Here is a 19,965-nt window from a genome sequence, read left to right on the forward strand (position 1 = left end):
CGGCCCGAACGTTCTGACAGCCGCCCAATAGCGAGGGCCCGAGTTGCGGAAGGGGGAACGGGGCTCAGCCAATCAGAGCGGGGGAAGGGACGGGAGACGCTGCGGCGGGGCACGTGGGAGAGGAGGCGGTGTTGCCCAGCGAGTTGTGAGGGGAACCTCGGTGACCGCGCAAGGCGCGTCAGTGGCGCTTGCTGCCGCTGCCGCTGCGGCGTAAGTGCTTGTTTTCTGAAGGCGCATCCTTCGCTAGTTTCTCCCGCTTTCCTGCACCCCAGCTGCCCTGCGTTGTACCAACTTTCATCTCATTTCGCAGCGTAGCTTCTCCGACTTTTCTCTGAACGCTCAGGTCGGTTCCAGGCACAGTTACTCGGAAGTAACGCATACACACACACACGGTAAATGGGATTTTACTCTCACCTAACCTAAGGATGCATGGCGTGGCAGCGCTGCCTTTCCTGCGTGCAGCGAGTTTCCCAAGCTGTGGTCTGTGCACCTTTAATTTCTCAGTTGGCGGGAGCTGGGGCAGAGCTTCAAGGATGCATGCAGAGTCAGACCTTGTGGCCTACAAGCCTTTTATCTCGGAATCCCAGGCTTGTGGGGGCTGATTGTGATTGCTGAGCCTTGGCAAAGATGAAAAGGAACTTTGCTCGTGCTAGGACTAATTCACACGAACTGAGTTAGTCCTGCTGCTTAAAGCAGCTTCAAGCTCTACTGAAAGGATCTTAGTACTCATCCCCCACTGAGGCCATTCTAACCCCCATTCTCTCCTCTTCCACTTTTGTCTCTTGTGTTCCAAATATTAGTTTGCAAACTCCTTGGGGAAGGGATCTATCATATTCCAGAAGGGTAGCCATATCCAACAAATCTGAAGCTTTGGTGCTCGGTAGTGTATGCTGTGATGTGTTAGTTGGTAAGGTACCACAGGATAATTTCTTTTCTGTCTTTGTAAAGAAGTCTGCATTGATGATGTTGAAGAATAGTTACATTAATAATAAGATTAACAGTGATGTTTGTTGGCCTTCAGGAAATATGCCTCTTTCCCTTACCCCGCCATTTCTTGCCAACTTTCACAATCCGTTTTCCCTATCAGTTTCTTGTGCCCTCAAGAACCGCTTCTGTTATGAATGGCATGCTTGCATCGGAACCAACGTCTGGATGCAGTTAGGCAGCAGTGAAGAACCTGTTGTCCTCCAGATCTTGCTGGACTTTAAATTCCACCATCTCTGATTATTGCCCATGTTGACTGAGGTTGATGGAGTAGGTTGGTGTCCAACAACAACTGGAGGTCCACACGTTCCTTTCCTTTGCAATAGAGCATTGGACCTAGACAGTTGTCCTTTTCCCAACAAAACATGATGACTTGGGTGATTCTGTTATCTTCAATCCACACAACCCAATGATTTCACGAACACTGGAACAGTGGCTTAGAGAGGATGGATTAAGGTTTGCACCAGAGCTTGGTTTTCTGGACCCTCCAAAAGTTAGTATACCCTGCAGGTGTTGCCTTCTACTAAATGTGAAAATACTGTTAAAAGCACCCTGAGACGAGTACTTGGGGTATTTGCTCCATGTTTATAGAACTTCCACTGGAGACTTCCCATAGTCTTTGAAATAATAATAATAATAATAAAATTTATACCCCGCCTTTTTCCCTGATGGAACTCAAGCCAACTTACAGATAAAAGTTCAGGTGCTGTAAAGTTTTCTTCATTTATTAAGCAGCGTAAGATGTATGTTTGCCCCTACATCTACATGCAGAAAGAAACTGAAGTCAGCCTTGTAGCCCTGGCAAGTGAATCTGCATAATAAGTGTGTTCACCACATGCATACATTCAGTTTTTATTTATGACATGATCCTGCTAAAGTGAAGCACATTAAAACACCGTTGATTTAAATGGGAAACCTGAAAACATTCAGGGATGAGTGATCCTATATTTATATTTTGTCAAATCCAGATATATGCTGCCACTCTGCCAGTGGAATGGCCACTGAAACCATTATTTGCTTAGCGTGAAGTAGAGAGAAAACAACATGGAACATACAAAAATAGGAGGGAAACAATAGACACTGTGTAGAAAAATCAAGTAAAGCATGTTTGAGTGCACCAGATTAAAGTTTTTAAAATACATGTTTAGATACACATTCATAAAACCATAATTCTGGACGGATGGGAATGAGTAATTAAACAACTACAAATTCATGAGTAGCGCAAGCAATGGTGTAAGTGTTGGCCACCTAGGTAGGACTGTAAGATAAGGTGGCTTATGCAACACAAGTAGTTGTTAAATATAAGACTGTAATAGTTTCTTTGTCATTGCATTGTACAGTATTACTATTACAACAGTGAAAATAACTGGCCTCATTGATGTATTATATTAATACCTCTGTTTCAGTTTCTATTATTGTCCCCTTTGAATGTTATTTCTGTGATACCACTGTATTGCATGTACTATGCTTTTATTTCCATGAAATAGTCACCACGGCTAGATCCCTTGTGCACGCTCACTTTGGGTTAAACCTTGTTGAAAAGGGTGGCCCTGAGTAAACATGCTAGGCTCCTGCTGCACATGACAAAAAGAAAAAGAAGCAAGCCAGCATTTAAAAGACAGAACAGTAGAAGATAGCAGTGGAACACCCACAAAATATGGTCTAGATTGTGGAGTCCCTTCCGTGTGCCTTGTGATGATATGCCACACAAGATTCTCACAAAAATTGAAATATAGATTCTGGTATAATAAATGGTAGAGTGTAGGTTTGATTGTGAACCGGTTCTGCTTTCGTGCATAAGGCCTGATTGCCCTGTAGTGCTGGGGGCCATCCTGCCATTAGGCAGAGTGAGGCAGCTGTTTCGGGTAACAGAGAGGAGGGTGGTGGAATCAAACTGTTCCAAGAAAAGAGCCAGGTGTGCCATGCTGCCTGCCCTATACCTGCCTGTTACCTTCACATGCAGAGGAGGGCACTGTTCTATTGCCAGTGCTGAACTAAAGTTCAACTGCCACTTTGATTGGTTTCCATAGGTGCCATCTTGCTTTTTATTCAGGCAGCAAAAGTTACGTAGTGTTGCATACTTTGTTTTGTTTTTTCTTGCAAGTGATAAACTAGTGTACTAGATAAAATAAAATGTAAATGTGTTAGACATGCTGGCATCCTGCATTGATGAAGGGAATCCGTCTGGATCACTTTTGTGTTATGTAAGTCCTAAATGTCATAGGACAGTTTTCCTTCCCACCAAACCAAGGCTTTAGACATCAAATACAACTTGCCATACAACTCAGCCCTGAAATGGTTTGGCTTATTCTGAAATGTGGTACATGGTTGCTTTTTAGAGGTAGGGCTCTTGTGCTTTTTACAGCTTTATGGTGAACACAAGTGCCAACCAAAGAGCCTTTCCCAGGATGGAGACAGGAAAGGAAAAGTTTCACCTGATGGATTTCTGCATGTTATAGGCACAAAAGCCCTGCTTGGAGGGGCTCGGGAGGCAGCTTTATTAACTATCCCCTTTGTTAGCAATTTCCTTATGAAACTGCAGGGGAGATTTTAAAGGCCATCATTTCTCTTCTTCCAAAAAAAGATATGCTAGCCACCATCAAATATCTAAAGGGCTGTCACATGGAAGATGGAGCAAGCTTGTTTTCTCCTCTCTGGAGGGTAGGAACCAAACCAACGGCTTCAAGTTACAAGAAAGGAGAATCCAACTAAACAAGGAAGATTTTTCTGATGGTAAGAGCTATTTGATGGTGGACTGCACTCCCTTGGAAAGTGCAAGCAGAGGGAAGAAGAAGAAGAAGAAGAAGAAGAAGAAGAAGAAGAAGAAGAAGAAGTAGAAGTTAGGTTAGATGGCTGCCTGTCAAGGATGCTCTAATAGAGATTCCTGCATTGGAAGGGACTGCACTAGATGACCCTCAGAGACCCTTCAGACTCTACAACTCTATGACCCAGGCTAAACATAAGTTAGCAGTGTATTGTGACTGCAAAAAAAGCCAATGCGATTTAAGACTTCATTAATATGAAAGTGAAATTTCATTAATATGAAAATTAATATGAAAATATGGACGCGGGTGGCGCTGTGGACGCGGGTGGCACTGTGGGTAAAAGCCTCAGCACCTAGGGCTTGCCGATCGAAAGGTCGGCGGTTCGAATCCCCGCGGCGAGGTGCGCTCCCGTTGCTCGGTCCCAGCGCCTGCCAACCTAGCAGTTCGAAAGCACCCCCGGGTGCAAGTAGATAAATAAGGACCGCTTTCTAGCGGGAAGGTAAACGGCATTTCCGTGTGCGGCTCTGGCTTGCCAGAGCAGCGATGTCACGCTGGCCACGTGACCCGGAAGTGTCTCTGGACAGCGCTGGTCCCCGGCCTCTTGAGTGAGATGGGCGCACAACCCCAGAATCATAGAATCATAGAGTTGGAAGAGACCACAAGGGCCATCGAGTCCAACCCCCTGCCAAGCAGGAAACACCATCAGAGCACTCCTGACATATGGTTGTCAAGCCTCTGCTTAAAGACCTCCAAAGAAGGAGACTCCACCACACTCCTTGGCAGTAAATTCCACTGTCGAACAGCTCTTACTGTCAGGAAGTTCTTCCTAATGTTTAGGTGGCCTGTACGGGCAGGGGTACCTTTACCTTTAATGTGAAAGTAGCTGCCAAATCAGTCAGTCAGTCTTTAATGTTTTAACCATAGGATATAACAGAAGAGTAGTCACTAGAATTGTTCAAACACACAAGCCTGCAAACACAAAGCCAATCAGATTAAACAAGAGACTTCATGAGATTCAATCAAATATGAGTGTCTCTCTGTATATGTGTGCTTGTGTGGTGCGTTTATATATTATGCGGGGCAATTTTGTTTGCATTAAGAATGGATGAGGATCTATGTATGTTAGTCAGATCACGATAAGAGAGCCTAATAGGTGGAATGGTTGCATTCATAAAACAGGTTTTGCACACACTAATTAGGTTTAAAATGAAACCTGTATTTCGGCTTCTCTAGTACAGCCTCATGGTTGCCACATAAAGGTTGGAACTGTGGTTGGAAGCCTAGACTGCTTGGGGTCACTCTGCCAGCCAGAAGAAGCTAAGTTAGAATCATTCCTTTACTACTGCAGACTGAGAATAGCAAGAGAATAAGTACTCTCACTCCTTAGCCAAAGGAGGAACCCTAGGCAAGAGTTCAACATCAATATTTCATACATTTGAAAAGATAGTTAGAGAATGTGCTAAGTATTGAGTAACTCTTTGCTTGCAAATGCACTTCATGGGACACTTTTGCTTTATGATAAATATAATGCTTTAAAGCTAGGGATGAGTTAATAGGTCAGTTTCAGTTTCTCATTCTTCCAATCTTCACTTGGAATCTCTACCTGTTTTTTGTTTTAAAAAACCCCAATATCCTCATGAAAATTAATTAGCATTTTTGTACAAATTTCTCCCAATATACACATTTTAATACGTGATTTTGTCTAATACACATTTTTACAAAGCAATTTTTCCTAATACAATGCATTTTTATATATAATTTTCATGAATATATGCATTTCCATGCACTTTACCCTTGTATGTGCATTTTTGTATAATTACTTGGCTGGAGAACTGCACTGCAAAATTGGGAGAAGTGCAAATTTCTAAGGATGGTTGTGTCTCGGCTTGTGTTTTGTTTTGGAAAGTTTTAATTAGGTAGGTTTCTCTTTAAGTGTGAACTGAATTAAATGTCTTCCCCATCCCCACTTAAAGCTTTGTGATCAGTAAGGAGGACAGTATTTGAAAAGTAATGCTGGTGGTAGAGTGGGTTCATCATGGCGCAGTCATGAATGCTAACCCTGGTTATTCCACCCTCTTTTTGAAGTCTTGGGGATACCACTTAGGATTCCCACCTTTACCATGGCAGATGTTTTTGCATTGTCATATGGGTAAAGCAGCTTATCTCAAAATGATGTTGAAAACTACTTCCCGGTGTCTGTGTTGACAACCCTCTTTCAATTCGCAGAGTGAGCTTTGGGCAATTTCATGAAGTCAGAAAGTGCTGGTATCTCCATGAAGATGAAGCACCATCTCTATTAGCTTCTGGGGCAACTACTGTGCATTTCTTTCCCCTGTAGTGACTGCGTGGGGTCTATTGAATAAACAATCCATTTTTAACAAGAAGCAACTGCTTTCAGATAAAGCTGCTTGTCCGTATTAGTAAAGGAAACATTTACATCCTCCAGCCATGTTCTTTTCACTCCTCTGTTGCATCATCTGCTCCCTCTTTGCCTTTGCTGTGCCAGACCCTCATCCACACTTAGCAGCAGCAGCATAGGAGATGCATCATTGTAGTGCGATCCCGCATGGCTTTCAGGTCTGTACAAATGAGACAGCGCATGGATGGGGCTGTGTAATCCCCCCACCCCCAAAATTTACAGGGTTCTGTTACTCTCACATAGCCTACAGCACTATGGAGTCACATCACAAAGACTGTGTACACCCCATACACTTAAAGCATGACTTCCTCCATTGAATCCTGGGAACTGTAGTTTGTTAATGTGCTGGGAATTGGCTCTGTAAGAGGTAAACTACAGCTCCCAGAATTCTTTGAGGGGAAGCCATGTGCTTTATATGCACGATATGTATGCAGCCAGAGAAAAAACTCCTGTGCCACTGTGTCCTGATGTGAAAGGCTCAGTCTTACTAATTTCTGGCAGAGATCTTTTTGTTTCTGTATTCTATCCCCGTACTGTTGGTGCTAAAATATATATACTATGTTAAAATTGCAGAGAGAGAAAAGCTCGGTGGGTTTCATGGTTCTGGGGAACTATAGTTTGAGATAGGTATTTACCTTCCTTTAGTGGAAGGTTGCTATACTTCACAAATGCCAAATCGAATCCTAACGTTACTGTAACATTGCAAACTGAGCAACAGTTAGACCAGATGGAAGCAGTCTGTGGTTTGATTCACGCGCCACCCCACCCCCAATCTGTGAGAAAGTAGGGCAGAGTTTTGTGGGAGTTCTGCTCCCCCCTTCCCCCATGGAGACTCTGCAGCTCTCTTAGTGTGCAGTTTTTGGACACAGCTGCTGCACCAGCTGTTCCTCCTACTGTCACAAAAGATTTTTCATTTTTTATTAGCAAGGCGATGATCCCCATTGGCAGGGAGCTCAGAAATGCCAAATGGAATTAAAAAGTTTAATTTCAAATCCGTGGAGTAAGTTTATTCAGGGTGAACAGATCCGCTTAACCCCCCCCCCCCACCTCCATCCCAAAGGGTAGCCAGACCGTCCACCCGCCTGTCCACTTCAGGGGAACGGAGGTTGTTCTTCTTTAACATCGCACAGTTCTGTTGCCTCAAAGGTGGTTAAAAATGGTGTTTCAGATAAGGTTACCAGACGTCCCTGGATTTACAAATCAGTCCCCTGACAAAATCCATCTATTTAGTAGGAAGTTGAAAAGTGTCCCTGGATTCACTGAAAAAAATCTGGTAACCTTAGTTTAAGAGTGCAGTGCAAATTATGCAGACACTGGAAAGGATATCCGCACACCCAAAAGGGAATATTCAGGCCTGGATTTGCAACTTTCAATATTAATCTGTATTTCAATCTAACATAACAAGATGATGTACCTTCTGTTAAAGGTTGGGGGGGAGACAACAACGACAGAGGTGACATTTACATGAACAAAGCCAATCCTTCCTAGGTACTTCGGGGGAGGGGGGTTCTTCAGAACTAACTGCCTTTACTTTTGTGCTGTTCAAGAATGTACTTCTAAAAAAGAAAAGAAGAAGACAAGACTCAGCTTCAGTACAGCAACCCACCAGAGATACTCCCCCAGTTCACATATACACTTCTTTCCCCAAGACATCTCATTCGAGAAGTAGCTTGCACAAAGCCAGGGTTCCCAATGCTTATTGGCACTTCTTGTACTAAACCAAACCAGTCGTCATGACTCTGAATAGCCTACACAAGGCATGGAGGGCTCCTATCTGCAGCTACAGAGTCATGAACAATTAACTAATTTCAATTTAGTGCTGGGTGTTCAGGCTGGGCATTACTCTGTTTCTCCTAAATGGATATTGGGAAAGGCCTCTCTGTTTTCTTTACCAAATCAACGATTCAAGAGCAGCATGACCTAATAATTGTCACCATCTCATTTTTATTTCTCAGTCTCTTTGCAAGCAGAAGCGAAACAAACTAGTTAGATACCATTAAGGAAAAACTGGATGTTATGCACACAGATACAGGTAACTTCCCATCATATAGAGAGATAGATAGTATAGGAATGATGTAATGTTGAGGAGGGAGGCTGTTTAACCCTTCTGTGTGCTGGCTGCTTTTTCTGGCACCTCCCCTCCTTCCCCCCATGGATGTCAAAATCTTTTCTGTCATGGTTGTGGTGTGTGTGCAGAGGAGAAATACAGCAAGTATGGGAAAGAGGCACACTCAAGTTTGCAGCCTCCTGAAGCTGCTTCTTACTTCAATAGGAAGAAAACGCACACAGGAGAATGTTACATACATCTGTATATAATGCTTAGTACAGCTCTTAAAAGAATTCTTTGGAGATCAAAGAGATCTCCCCACAGGTTAATGTTTGAAGTACATATTTGACTTCTCTCGTCTTTTCTACAATGCAAAAAAACATGTGCTGGGGAGCCGGGGCAAGTCAGGGATTCCCCTAGTGTGTTTCTGACATATAGACAAGATGAAAGATGTATTAATTAGTACCCAACATGGCTCCATAGTGTGGCACAGCTCCTTAAAATGGCAACGTGTAACATGTCATTAGCCCTCAAGATCTTATCCCATTGTGGCCTTTTTGTGATAGCTGTGACAATATGTTTCAGCAACTGGTTTGGCTAGGATTAGCTGGTCAGCTTTGTGAACGACAAAATTCTGAATTATTGAATGGTCTTTAAACTTAATAAAATAATAATAATAATAATAATAATAATAATAATAATAATAATAATAGTACTTCTGTTCACAATACTTCTAAGTGCCACCCTTGCCCCTAGAACCAAGGTAGTCAAAAATACCAGGGCAGGCACTAGTATACTTTCAACATCTATATGGTTTAACCCATGACTGTATTTTCTGTGATAATATGAAATACTGGATAATAGCAACATTACTTGTTTATAATTAATCATTTCCATGTTGTTAGGAAGATGAATTTAATTAAGCTGCAGTTTAATTAACGGTATAAATCATTTAGAGCAGAGGTAGACAACTTGGTCAGTGTGAAGGCCACACTGCCAACGTAGCCATGACTTGGACAGCTGCAGCTAATATGCATATTTAATTGCTCCCCATAATTTGCATATCATTTTAATGAAGCTGGCAGATGCCAAATTACAGTTGACAGGCATGTTACACTTGTACAAGATCCTTATACGGAAATTATTATTTCTTTTAGCATGAAAAGCTTAAGTAAACCATAATATTTTGAGATTACAGACTAAGGATTCTAGAAATATATGCATGTAGGCTTCTTTTTAAAATCACCTTTTCTGCCCAGTATCTTAGTGATCTCCATCACAATTGCAAACTTAGCTTTACATTCTTAAGGAACAGAAACATCTAGTCAGAATGTAAGGTGTTCTCACAAGCTGCGTGTCGGATCCCTAAAAAAAAAAGGTTAAAATGAGAAAAAAACACATTATACAGAAGTGCATCTTAAAGCAGATATTTTGCATTTAATTTGTTTCCATATACTTCAGTATCAAACCAAAGGTGTGGCAAAGCTGTGTTGGCAGCTAGACCTTACTAATTAACAAGTTAATTTTCTACTACATTTTGTTAAAGTACATAGCAGTTTATTTGAAACAGTCTGGCCAATCTGCTACTTTAACTCTATGTTTCAATGCATCCACTATTGCCTGAAAAAACTCAAGTCAACGTTTCAGTCTGTTACAAATGTACATTCTGTTATCTTTTAGGAAATTCTGCATTGTCGCTGCCAAATACTGTATTGCACACCTAAGTCTCCAAATACTCAACAGATCTCTTTGTGTATCAGAGTCAGTGCTATTTTTCTAGAAAAAGAGGTGCTGGAACTCACCATGAACTCACCTCCTTTGTTTTCTTATAATGGTAATGGCACCCACCTGAGAGGTGCCTGAACTGAGTTCTGGTGAGTTCCAGCTGTACAAAAAGCCCTGGTATGAACCCACACATTTCCAAATAATAGGATTTAAGACTTTCTGTGTGATTTATGAACTCAGCAAGCCAAACTGAATGCCATGCCCATTTTTATATGTTTTTGTATGAGAACTACTGGCATAACTCGCCAGGAAGAATCACTTGTATGTGCAATGATTCCTAGGGTTTTCAGCGTTTTGGCTTCATAGAATGAAGTGTAGTTGGAATATATCATCTCTGGATGTCTTCTGATCTTACATTTGCTGTTAAAAACTTAACACAGAGAACAGCATCAGGCTGCTTTACCAGAAGGCAGGAAGAGAATGATTGAAATATGTAGCACCATGAATAGGAAGATAGTCTGTGCCAGGTAAAGGTAGTTACAGCAATTAATATTCAGTGGTACCTCGCAAGACGAATGCCTCGCAAGACAAAAACCTCGCAAGACGAAAGGGTTTTTTGTTTTTTGAGCTGCTTCGCAAGACGGTTTTCCCTAGGGGCTTGCTTCGCAAGACGGAAACGTCTTGCAAGTTTGTTTCCTTTTTCTTAACACCGTTAATATAGTTGCGACTTGACTTCGAGGAGCAACTCATAGAACACGGTGTGGTAGCCTTTTTTGAGGTTTTTAAAGACTTTGGTGATTTTTGAAGCTTTTCCAAAACTTTCCCGACACCGTGCTTCGCAAGACGAAAAAATCGCAAGACGACAAAACTCGCGGAACGAATTAATTTCGTCTTGTGAGGCACCACTGTTTTTACAAGGCAAAAGTAGAAATGTGCAATTAGTCACCACCACATTTTTGAAAAGCAAAGCCTGCAGTTATGTAGTCAGAAGATCTATTTTTTACAAAGCATATCAAACACAGGTAAAAGGACCCCTGGACGGTTAAGTCCAGTCAAATTTGACTATGGGGTGTGGCGCTTATCTCTGCTTTCAGGCTGAGGGAGCCGGCATTTGTCCACAGACAGCTTTGTGGGTCATGTGGCCAGCATGACTAAATCACTTCTAGTGCAACAAAACACTGTGATAAAAGCCAGAGTGCACATTTACCTTCCCACCACAGTGGTACCGATTTATCTACTCACACTGGTATGCTTTCAAACTGCTAGGTTGGCAGGAGCTGGGACAGAACAATGGGAGCTCACCCTGTTGCACAGATTTGAACTGCTGATCTTACGATTGGCAAGCCCAAGACACTTGGTGGTTTAGACCACAGCACCACAAGCTTTCCTATCAAACACAACACCTACATGAGTGTAGAGGAAGAGAGCATAGGGCAGGATTCGCCTAAGGAGCCCTGTCAATAGAAACCTGCACAATGATTTCGCTTGTGCAATGCGGGTTCCCCACTCCTGACATGCCCACTGAAATTGGTTCTGGGGGTGTCAGGAGAAACCACAGAACAGAGTGTGTGGGAAGAGAGAGGGGTCATTCGAGCTGGCAAACTAAATGGAACAATAAATGTTGGCACACATTTCCCTCTGACAAAGACAAAGTTGCAGGTGTGAAGTGGCTTTTTGCTGTTTACCAATCTAAATGATTAGGAAAACAGCAGTAAGGTGCAGGGAAGCACATTCACCCACATGAAGGTGTGTACATGTATTTCACAAAAAGGCACTTATTTCCCACTAATCCTGCCTAAGGAAATCAGAGCAGTATGCACTAAAAATAGCAAACAAAGTACCGTAAACGACAAAACAGGCTCTTGGCATTGTCAAGGGGTCACTGGTTCTATTTGTTGTTCTTGTAAATATCTGTTGCAGATGTCTACAAATCAAGACCTCCAAATATATGTTAGGATGCCTACTGTAAATAACTTTTATAAAACAAGCCAATAGTGTTATTAATGGAGGAGAAACAATACCTTATTGTAGATTCAGGTTTTTAGAGGACTTGAATTAAGAATAAATACAGGACCATAAATACATAGGGTTTTTAACTTTTCTTTTTTGTAATTTGAGCTCAATATTATATTTCCTAAACTTTTAGAATGGTGCAGCTATTTGCTTATTTCAATTTCCCCCCACTCCTTGAAATAATTAAGTAGTCTGCATGGCATTTGTAGATGTTCCTTGCAATATTTCATTATGCTGTGGAAGCAGTGTTATTCAAGCACAACAGTTATGGCAAATCAGATAGGGATAGACATTTCCCCAGCATTGGGAACCAAGATCTCCTCTTGAACAAAACACAAAAGAGCTGAGCCTTCAATGAGAAGCCACAATTGAGCTGTTGTAAACACATATGCATGTCTGTTTTGATCTTCAGAGTGGGGATGGTTGGGACTTGCTTAATTTTGATGTGACGGGCTGCTTGGGAGGTGGATTTTCAAACCGTCTCCTTATTCCTGTTTGTGTTTCTTTCTTATTAGCATGAAAACCAAACAGAACACTTAGCTTGCCGAACAATACGATCTGGAAGAGTGAGGAATGGAACCTATGTATCCAAGAGTCTTCAGACAGACCCATTACTTCTAGTTCACTTCCCCAGCACACACTGGCATTGTTCAATCACATTAGTGGCAGAAGGGATTCGACCTCACCAATCGAGCTATAGGAACAGTGGTGGATGTTAAATGCTGTTTAAAATTATTCCAGCTACCTCCCTGGGAAATTGACTGACTTTGTAGCATAGCATTCTATCCTTACACAGCAGGAGAGGAATCTTTAAAAAGCACAGTTAATTGCCACGGACAGATATGTAAAGGGTGCTGCTGTGGTGGGACCAGAGTTTGATGTGTTTTATGGCAGTTTTGTGCTCTGAACTGCAGACAGATAAGAGACTCAGACAGTTTGCTAGAAGAGCTTAGTATTAGCGTTCTGGGGACAGGAGGGCAGCAGAAGTTATATGTAAATTAAGGAAATATATTGCAGGCACTGTTACGATTATGCTGACACTGTAGTTCGCAACAGCTACTGTACTGTCTGTTGTTTGGGGTGAGGGGGGTAGAAGATAGTGCCTTTGCATGGAAGCAACCAAATGTTGGGGAGAGACTGGAAAAGCTCAAAACATAGTTACTGCTTAAAATATCAATAATGTTCTGAAAGTGTTTGGTGGGTTTGTTCTTTCATATATCTGACTTGATGGGACAGGGAATTTGAGGGGGGTGTTTGCAGGATATTTTACATATGGTAGTAAAGATTCAGGAGAAAGAAGGCGGCAGCTCACACGCCAGATCAAGACAGATGCTCACAGACACAGCTGATACATTGGTACCAAACAAGCAAACCACTGAAAGATGTGACAAAAGAACAAGAAGCATACACCAGTGTTGTGGCCCTATAAGGTTTTCTTTTTAAAAAACTTCTCCAACTGACAGGACTAAATAATAAACCATCACAAGTTACCAAACAATGATAAAATAAAAAATCAATGATAATACCCCAAGAAGTGAAAAAACAAAACAAAACCGCGTTCTTTACCCAGCATTTTCCCATTGCCTATGTATATTTAATTCGTAACTCAAGTGCTTTCCCCCCCATCCTGTGCAAAACTAGCACAAAAAGAGCTGCCATTGCAAGCCCAGAGGATTAGGCTGCAAGACTTTATGTCACTTTCCTATAATTGTGCTATAATAAGTGGCTTACCTTATATTTAACGTTTTCTGATAAGGCAGTGTCATAAAAGCAACACCTTCAACAATCCATTGGCATCTTTGCTTCTATGACAGCAGATGCTTGATCAGATACATTTTTTCAAAGGTCTATTTACATAGCGTTACCATATTTTGCCAACTGCAACAACAGTTGTAAGAATGTATAGTTGCATCCTCTGTTCCAATTAGAAGAGGCTAGGGCCAAAAAAAACTATTCAGGTATTTATACGCCTAACAGTGAAGATGTCAAAATAGAAGCAAATCACTCATTTGCCACTGTATCTACCCTTTCACCAGTCCATCTACTCCACTTTTCTCTTTTGTTTCATAGCTTTCTCTAGACTGTAAGTATAGAGGAATGAACCTCAACTCTTTGAATAAATATTGGCATTTATCTAAGTCATTGATGATGAATTTTTAAAACAGGCCCTTTGCACTGCAGAGGACATACCGTGCTTGCAGTAAAGCCTCTCTTAGTTGCTTAACTCCCCCCCCCCCCGCCTTTTAGTCATCTTCTTTTTCTAAATGCACTTTTACTGGTTTTATGTTGTTATAGGTGGTTAATGTAAGAAAGATGAATTAACAAAGATGCATAAAGAAGTAAAGTTCCCAGTACCATATCTGCACACAAAGATCCTAATCTTGAGCTTTATGTAGTATTTACTATGATGAGAATGGTCCTGTTTCTTCTATGGCTAATTGAGGAAGCAGTGAAGGTTGTATTGCATATATGTAGGCAGAAAGTTACCTATGGCACCTGTTATTTCAGTATTAAAAGAAAATATTTTCACCCTATTTTCTCAAGTTTTAAGATCAGTGCATTTATAGTGCATTTTTTCCACCCACAGCTGAAGAGGAAACAGCCTCTTACAGACAAGAGGAACACCTTACAAAAAGATTACAAAATGGTTTGCTCGAAATATGGCCTTTTCAAGCTCTAACCAGAGAAACCAGAAGCCTACACAGAACAACGTGGCCAGACCCATGTAGAGATCAACATCCAATGTTAACGATTTTCAGTGAAGTGTGTTCAAATAAAAGCATAAAAGCCCTGCTGTTGGAATGTGCCATTACTAAAAGATCTTTCAAGACTGATTGGTAGCAGGTCTTTTGTTATATACAAGAAAGTCAGAAACATCATGCCAGACATTACTGTCATCATACAGGTAGGTCATGGATGATTGCAATGATGGCTGTAGAGTGTGTCGGTGGTACTCAAAGAGCCAGAGAACAATCCCCCAAACCAGAGCAGCAAAGAGTGGAAAGGGATCTTGTTTTGGCTCTGGGATGTAACCTTTCTCCACTGCCAGTCGGGACAAGCCAAACAGGATACGAGACAATAGGTACATGTTTATCTGTAGGGGGAAATTGTAAACAAATATTAGGCAAGGAACATATCTAGAAGGTGATTATTTCAAACAGTCCTCAATTTAGGCAATCACCAAGTTGGTTTTATGTCAAATCATTTTTTTAAAACATGATAATGCTTTTGTAGTCTCTCTCAGCTGGGCTGTTTGCCGTTTTTAGCAACAGTGTATGATCGAGCATTGCAAAATTTAGTTGCTTGAAAAAGTAATTTGTGTGCTCAGTTGAAAGATTACTATTTTCAAAGCTGATGCAGAGTAAACCTAGGGAGAAACAAAAATATACCTAGAGACCCTAGTCTTTTCATACTGGGGGGGGGGAGCCCTCTTCCCACTGCAGCTTTCTGTAGAACCTCTTGCAACTGCAGCTTTCTAATTCTGTGAAACATTAAAAAAAATCACTAACTGCAGCTTTCAAAGGCAAACCATTTCTCCAGGAAGAAGCAATATGTTGAGCTAGATGGGTCACTGGTGCACCAGTTAAAGCAATGCTTCTATTTAATTAAAAACCTGATCAAAACAGGCAGCTGAAAGAAGCAGAAACTGGTGATGGGACCGAATTAATAGAATTCTGAGCTAATACAACCCTTTCCCCTATTCTATAGAACACCTTGGTGAGTGAAAGATGCAGAAGTGTTGGGGCACAGTTATTTTATTGTCCTCAAGTTTTAACTTGAAGGGCAGTTAAATATGAAGCAACCTGGATCACTAACATCACTTGATTTTCACTTTGCATTAAATGGGCAGCAGTATAAACCCAGAAGCACACAACACCATCATTTACCTGGCTGTTAATATTGTTATTTTCTCCAAACACCAACCAGCCTCCAATGCAGGCTGCGAGGAAAGAGTGAAATGGGATCTTCTTTCCCTGCATCCGCGACTGAAGGGCCAACAGGCCCTTGTATGTGAACACAAAGTATGCCAGGTTTCTGGAATGAGTGTAAGTGGCACGAACAATTGCTTTCAATTTCTCCCTTAAACTAAGAGAAAAAATGAAGACCTGTTATTACAGATAGTACACTCTTAAACTAAAAGAGAAGTGAATAAAAATTAACTACTAAGTTGTAACCTATGATCTACTTCAGGAAGTCACAGTGATCATTTATCCCAGTTTCAGAAAGCAATAAAATCTAAAGACAGATTAGCCAATCTATTAATAATTAAATTAATATGGGCATGAATAGATCCCATAGTAAATGTGACATAATGGCAGCCAAAGCCCCAATGGACACAACCAAGACTTTCTTCCCAGTAAACAGGCTGTGCTGTTGGGCTGCCATTCTAAACCTGCCTTCTGAGTGCATATTCATAGGATAGCACTAAACATGTCATTTGTAGCCTTCAATTAAAAATAAAGAAAATGACTATTCATTAACACCAAGAAGACATACAATACAAGTCTCCTTGTATTCTAATCTAGTTGCTCTATTCCAAAGAAATGCAGAGAGAGAAAGAATGTTCTGTTTTTTGTTGGAATGGTTTTTAGTTGTTTTTTATAATTGTAAGATTGTACATTTATAATTGATTCTAGGACCTTACGGTGAATAAATCTTATAAATAAATAAGGAGGATCCTGTTTCACTGGGTTTAATATGCACAGAGGACAATAGCTGTACAATACTGAACCTTATCAAATCACATAGTCTTATAAAGAAATAATCACACACACATATATATGAAAAAGAAAGGGACTGATAAATATACCTTCCACTCCTGAAGAGAAATGTCATCACTAAAGCATGGGGGGCACGTATTTTTGCTCCATACCTGGCAAAAGGAAAGAAGATAATAAACTCTGCACACACGTACAAATGTTGTTTTGAATCAAGTTATTGATTCATTTGTCCAGTGCTTTTTTTTCTTAAAAAATGTTTAGGGGTACTCTCATTTAGACTCAAGAAAACCACCATTTTATAGTTCAAATCGGGAAAAATAAATACAGTAAATGGCCAAAAGTACAAAGATTTACAAAATGTTTAGGGGTGTGCGTACCCCTGTCGTCCCCCCCCCCAGAAAAAAGCACTGCATTTGTCTCATTAGCCACAAAGTAATCAATTTTTCAGAGAGAACCATTTATTTATGGCTGTATGGTATGTGCAGGTATGCAGATTACACTAACAGCAGCTCAGTTCACTTTACAGAGGGGATAGGTAACCTTTAGCCTTCCAGAAGTTGCTGGCCTAAAACTCTCTTGTCATCTTGTAATTCCTGGCCATCCATGCAGGCTGAGGTTGATGGCAGTTGGAGTTCAACAATACCTCAAAGCCCCCAGTCCCTCTCCCTCGCTTTACACGTAACTCCATTCTGCAGGTAAACCTGATTTTAGAAATGTGTGTAAAGTAGAAAGCAACATGATTCGGCAACAAATAACTTCTGAGGTATTAAATATATTTCAACAGTATTAGTTTATTGGCTATGGCTTATGTTGATGGATTTTGCCTCTTGTTGTAGAAATAGTTTTGGATTAGCATGTTTAAGCCACACCCTGACATTCAAGAAAAAGAACATAGCAAGGGTGTGGTTTACATACTAATCCAAACCTATTTCTACAATAGGAGGCATCATGGATTTAATATTTAATAACTCAACCTTGACTTCAGGTCACTGGAAAAACAACCATAAATCCGGGTTTTGGCTTCAACTAAAGTGAAGAGCACGCAGAAAATTAAAGAGAGGTGGTAAACTTACTTATTTACTACTGTTGTGGACTTTTCCTATTATTGTTTTAACTTTTTTATAAACTACTTCGAGGTTCCCCCCCCTACAATCAAGCGGTGTATACATTTCATGGGAACCGTAATAAAATAAACAAATACCTGGCAGTCATATCTACTGCCATAGGAGTCATCTCCTAGGGACCGAGGGGATCCTTTTAACCCCCTTGAAATATTTGAGAGGGCCGCCTCCCAAAGTTGATGGTCAATGCCATTCAAACGGTGTGCGTGCGCTTGCCTTTGTAATCGATTATGTGGGGCGGGGCTTACCTGCCCCTTCTTCCCAATATTTTAATTCAAGTTGGCACGCTTGTCTACTGCCACCTCGTCAAAGACGTGGCTGTCAATCCTCTAAGAGAAAGACTCGTCCACTATCAGATACCGTACAGTAGTTAATTTTGCTTAGAAGAAACCCTCGGCGATTCAAAGACGGCCCTGCGCCAGAAAGAAAGCGAGCCTTCATTCCCACCACCACACACACACGAATCGTGTTTGTTTCTAACACTGACGGAGACGGCATTCCCCGTGGAAAGGGCTTTTTGGAGAGAGTCCTTTGCCCCCAGCTGGTGGTTTGCAAACTACCCGGGAGGCTTTCCCGCCCGGCCGGGGCTCGTTTCCTCCCTCAGAGCTCCTCGTTGGAGCGGCGCCCGCCCAAAGGCTCCGCCCCCGGCCGACACGGGAGCCCCTCAGCCTCCTTTCCCGGACTAGGGATGCGGTGGGTGGGGGAAAGGAGAGACGGTCCCTCTCCAGCCAGGGCTTACACTGCTCCGTTACGGAAGCCCTTGACGACGGCCAACGCCGCCTGGTATCTGCGCTGCTGCAGCAGGGAGTTGACGGTGTATAGCAGGGTCCGCAACATCGTCTCGCCCCCCATGGCCGAAGAATCTCTTGCGCTCTCCTTCTCTCTCGCGCTCGCACACCGATCCCGGCGTTTTCGCAACCCGAGGGGGCGATTTGCCTAGAGCACCGAATGCATGGAAATGGGGCTTGAGCAAAGAGCGTCGGTGTGGAAAACTCAACCCACGCACCACAGTTCCGCCCAACCGAGGGAAGGGTGCAAGCAGCTAGGGGGGGAAAAAGTTCTATGGGCTTCTCTCCGTTCAGTCACTGGTCCGATGAGGGCGAACGGGGCGGTGCCGCACCAGCCTCACTTTGCCCTCAGACAACCTTCGTTTGTCTTCTTGCTTACAACCTGTCAGGGGACGGCTTTGCTTCTCGTCGCCTCTGGCTCCACCTACTGTTGGGTTTTCTCTGCCTTCTCCCTTACCAATCTCAAATGGGCATCAGCCCCCACTGTGTTTCTTTCCCCACTATTTTACACAGCGCTAGTGGGAAACGATTCTGTGTACAAGGTTGTCGTAAGTGACTCCCAGCCTAATCTGCCCCACATCTGGTGATAGAATAACAATGAACTATATTTTCACTTGCAGCACATTTTCAAAAACTTCGAGAACTACCTTCTTACACACACAGTAAGACTACTGCTTTTGAAAGAGCATAAACTCTTGATTTTGCTTCTGCATTTAAAAAAAAAAAAGATGTAGAGGGTGTGGAGCCAAATCACATTTATAATGCATCTAGATTCAGATAGGTAGCGGTGTTGGTCTGATGCAGTCGAAATATATATATTAAAAAATAATAAAAATTGTCCAGTAGCACCTTAAGAGACCAACTATGTTTGTTCTTGGTATAAGCTTTCGTGTGCATATCTGAAGTGTGCATGCACACAAAAGCATCAACCTGCACCAGCACAGCCATCAGGAGGATCAACCACATGAATCTCCCCTGTTGGTATCCATCTGTCTTAGGAGACAATGGAGGAGTGCGCCTTTGAGGGTGAAATCAAACTGTTGGAAGGTTATAGAGCCTTCGGGGGCTGTCGAGACCGATACGGGAGAGAGACATGTTTTGTTGCAGCTGAGGCAAATGAAAATGTCTGGCTATGCTGCTGCACTCAAACCATGGCACTTCTCTCTGCGCCCCTCCCAGCAGTCATTCCTCCTCTGGTCCTGCTATGGATGCATGACCTGACTTTGTTTCTCCAGGCACTGTGGTCGTCTGCAAGGGATTCCCACACAGCAGGGTTGATGTTGCCAGCCTTCATGTCACATTTCCAGACATCTTTGTAATACAGAGTTGGTCTGCCAACAGGCCTAGTGCCTGAAACCAGGTTCCCATATAGAGCACATCCT

At 42.1% G+C, this 19,965-nt stretch overlaps 1 protein-coding gene and 1 long non-coding RNA gene across 3 annotated transcripts; one reads left to right on the forward strand and one right to left on the reverse strand.

Moving 5' to 3' along the window:
* The first annotated feature begins 105 nt into the window (after window positions 1-105).
* LOC309535404 lies at window positions 106-14,744 on the forward strand. The gene is made up of 2 exons (XR_014221245.1): window positions 106-210; window positions 14,547-14,744. It is a non-coding gene; the product is annotated as an uncharacterized lncRNA (long non-coding RNA).
* Window positions 7,198-18,804, reverse strand: PXMP4 (peroxisomal membrane protein 4). 2 transcript variants are annotated; one of them, XR_014221244.1, is made up of 6 exons: window positions 18,535-18,804; window positions 16,764-16,826; window positions 15,841-16,039; window positions 14,857-15,047; window positions 9,462-9,580; window positions 7,198-7,724 (listed from the first exon to the last, which is right to left on the reverse strand). XR_014221244.1 is itself a non-coding variant. In XM_082228445.1 (4 exons), the coding sequence occupies exons 1-4, from the start codon at window positions 18,645-18,647 to the stop codon at window positions 14,778-14,780; spliced, it is 645 nt and encodes a 214-aa protein (XP_082084571.1). In that variant the 5' UTR covers window positions 18,648-18,802; the 3' UTR covers window positions 9,627-14,777. The 2 variants fall into 2 exon arrangements, 1 of the variants encoding a protein (XP_082084571.1); XM_082228445.1 differs by lacking the exons at window positions 7,198-7,724; window positions 9,462-9,580 and having other exon boundaries at window positions 9,627-15,047; window positions 18,535-18,802.
* Between the last annotated feature and the right edge of the window lie 1,161 nt (window positions 18,805-19,965).

Source organism: Podarcis vaucheri, assembly GCF_965113315.1.
Source record: "Podarcis vaucheri genome assembly, chromosome: 6".
NCBI lineage: Eukaryota > Metazoa > Chordata > Lepidosauria > Squamata > Lacertidae > Podarcis > Podarcis vaucheri.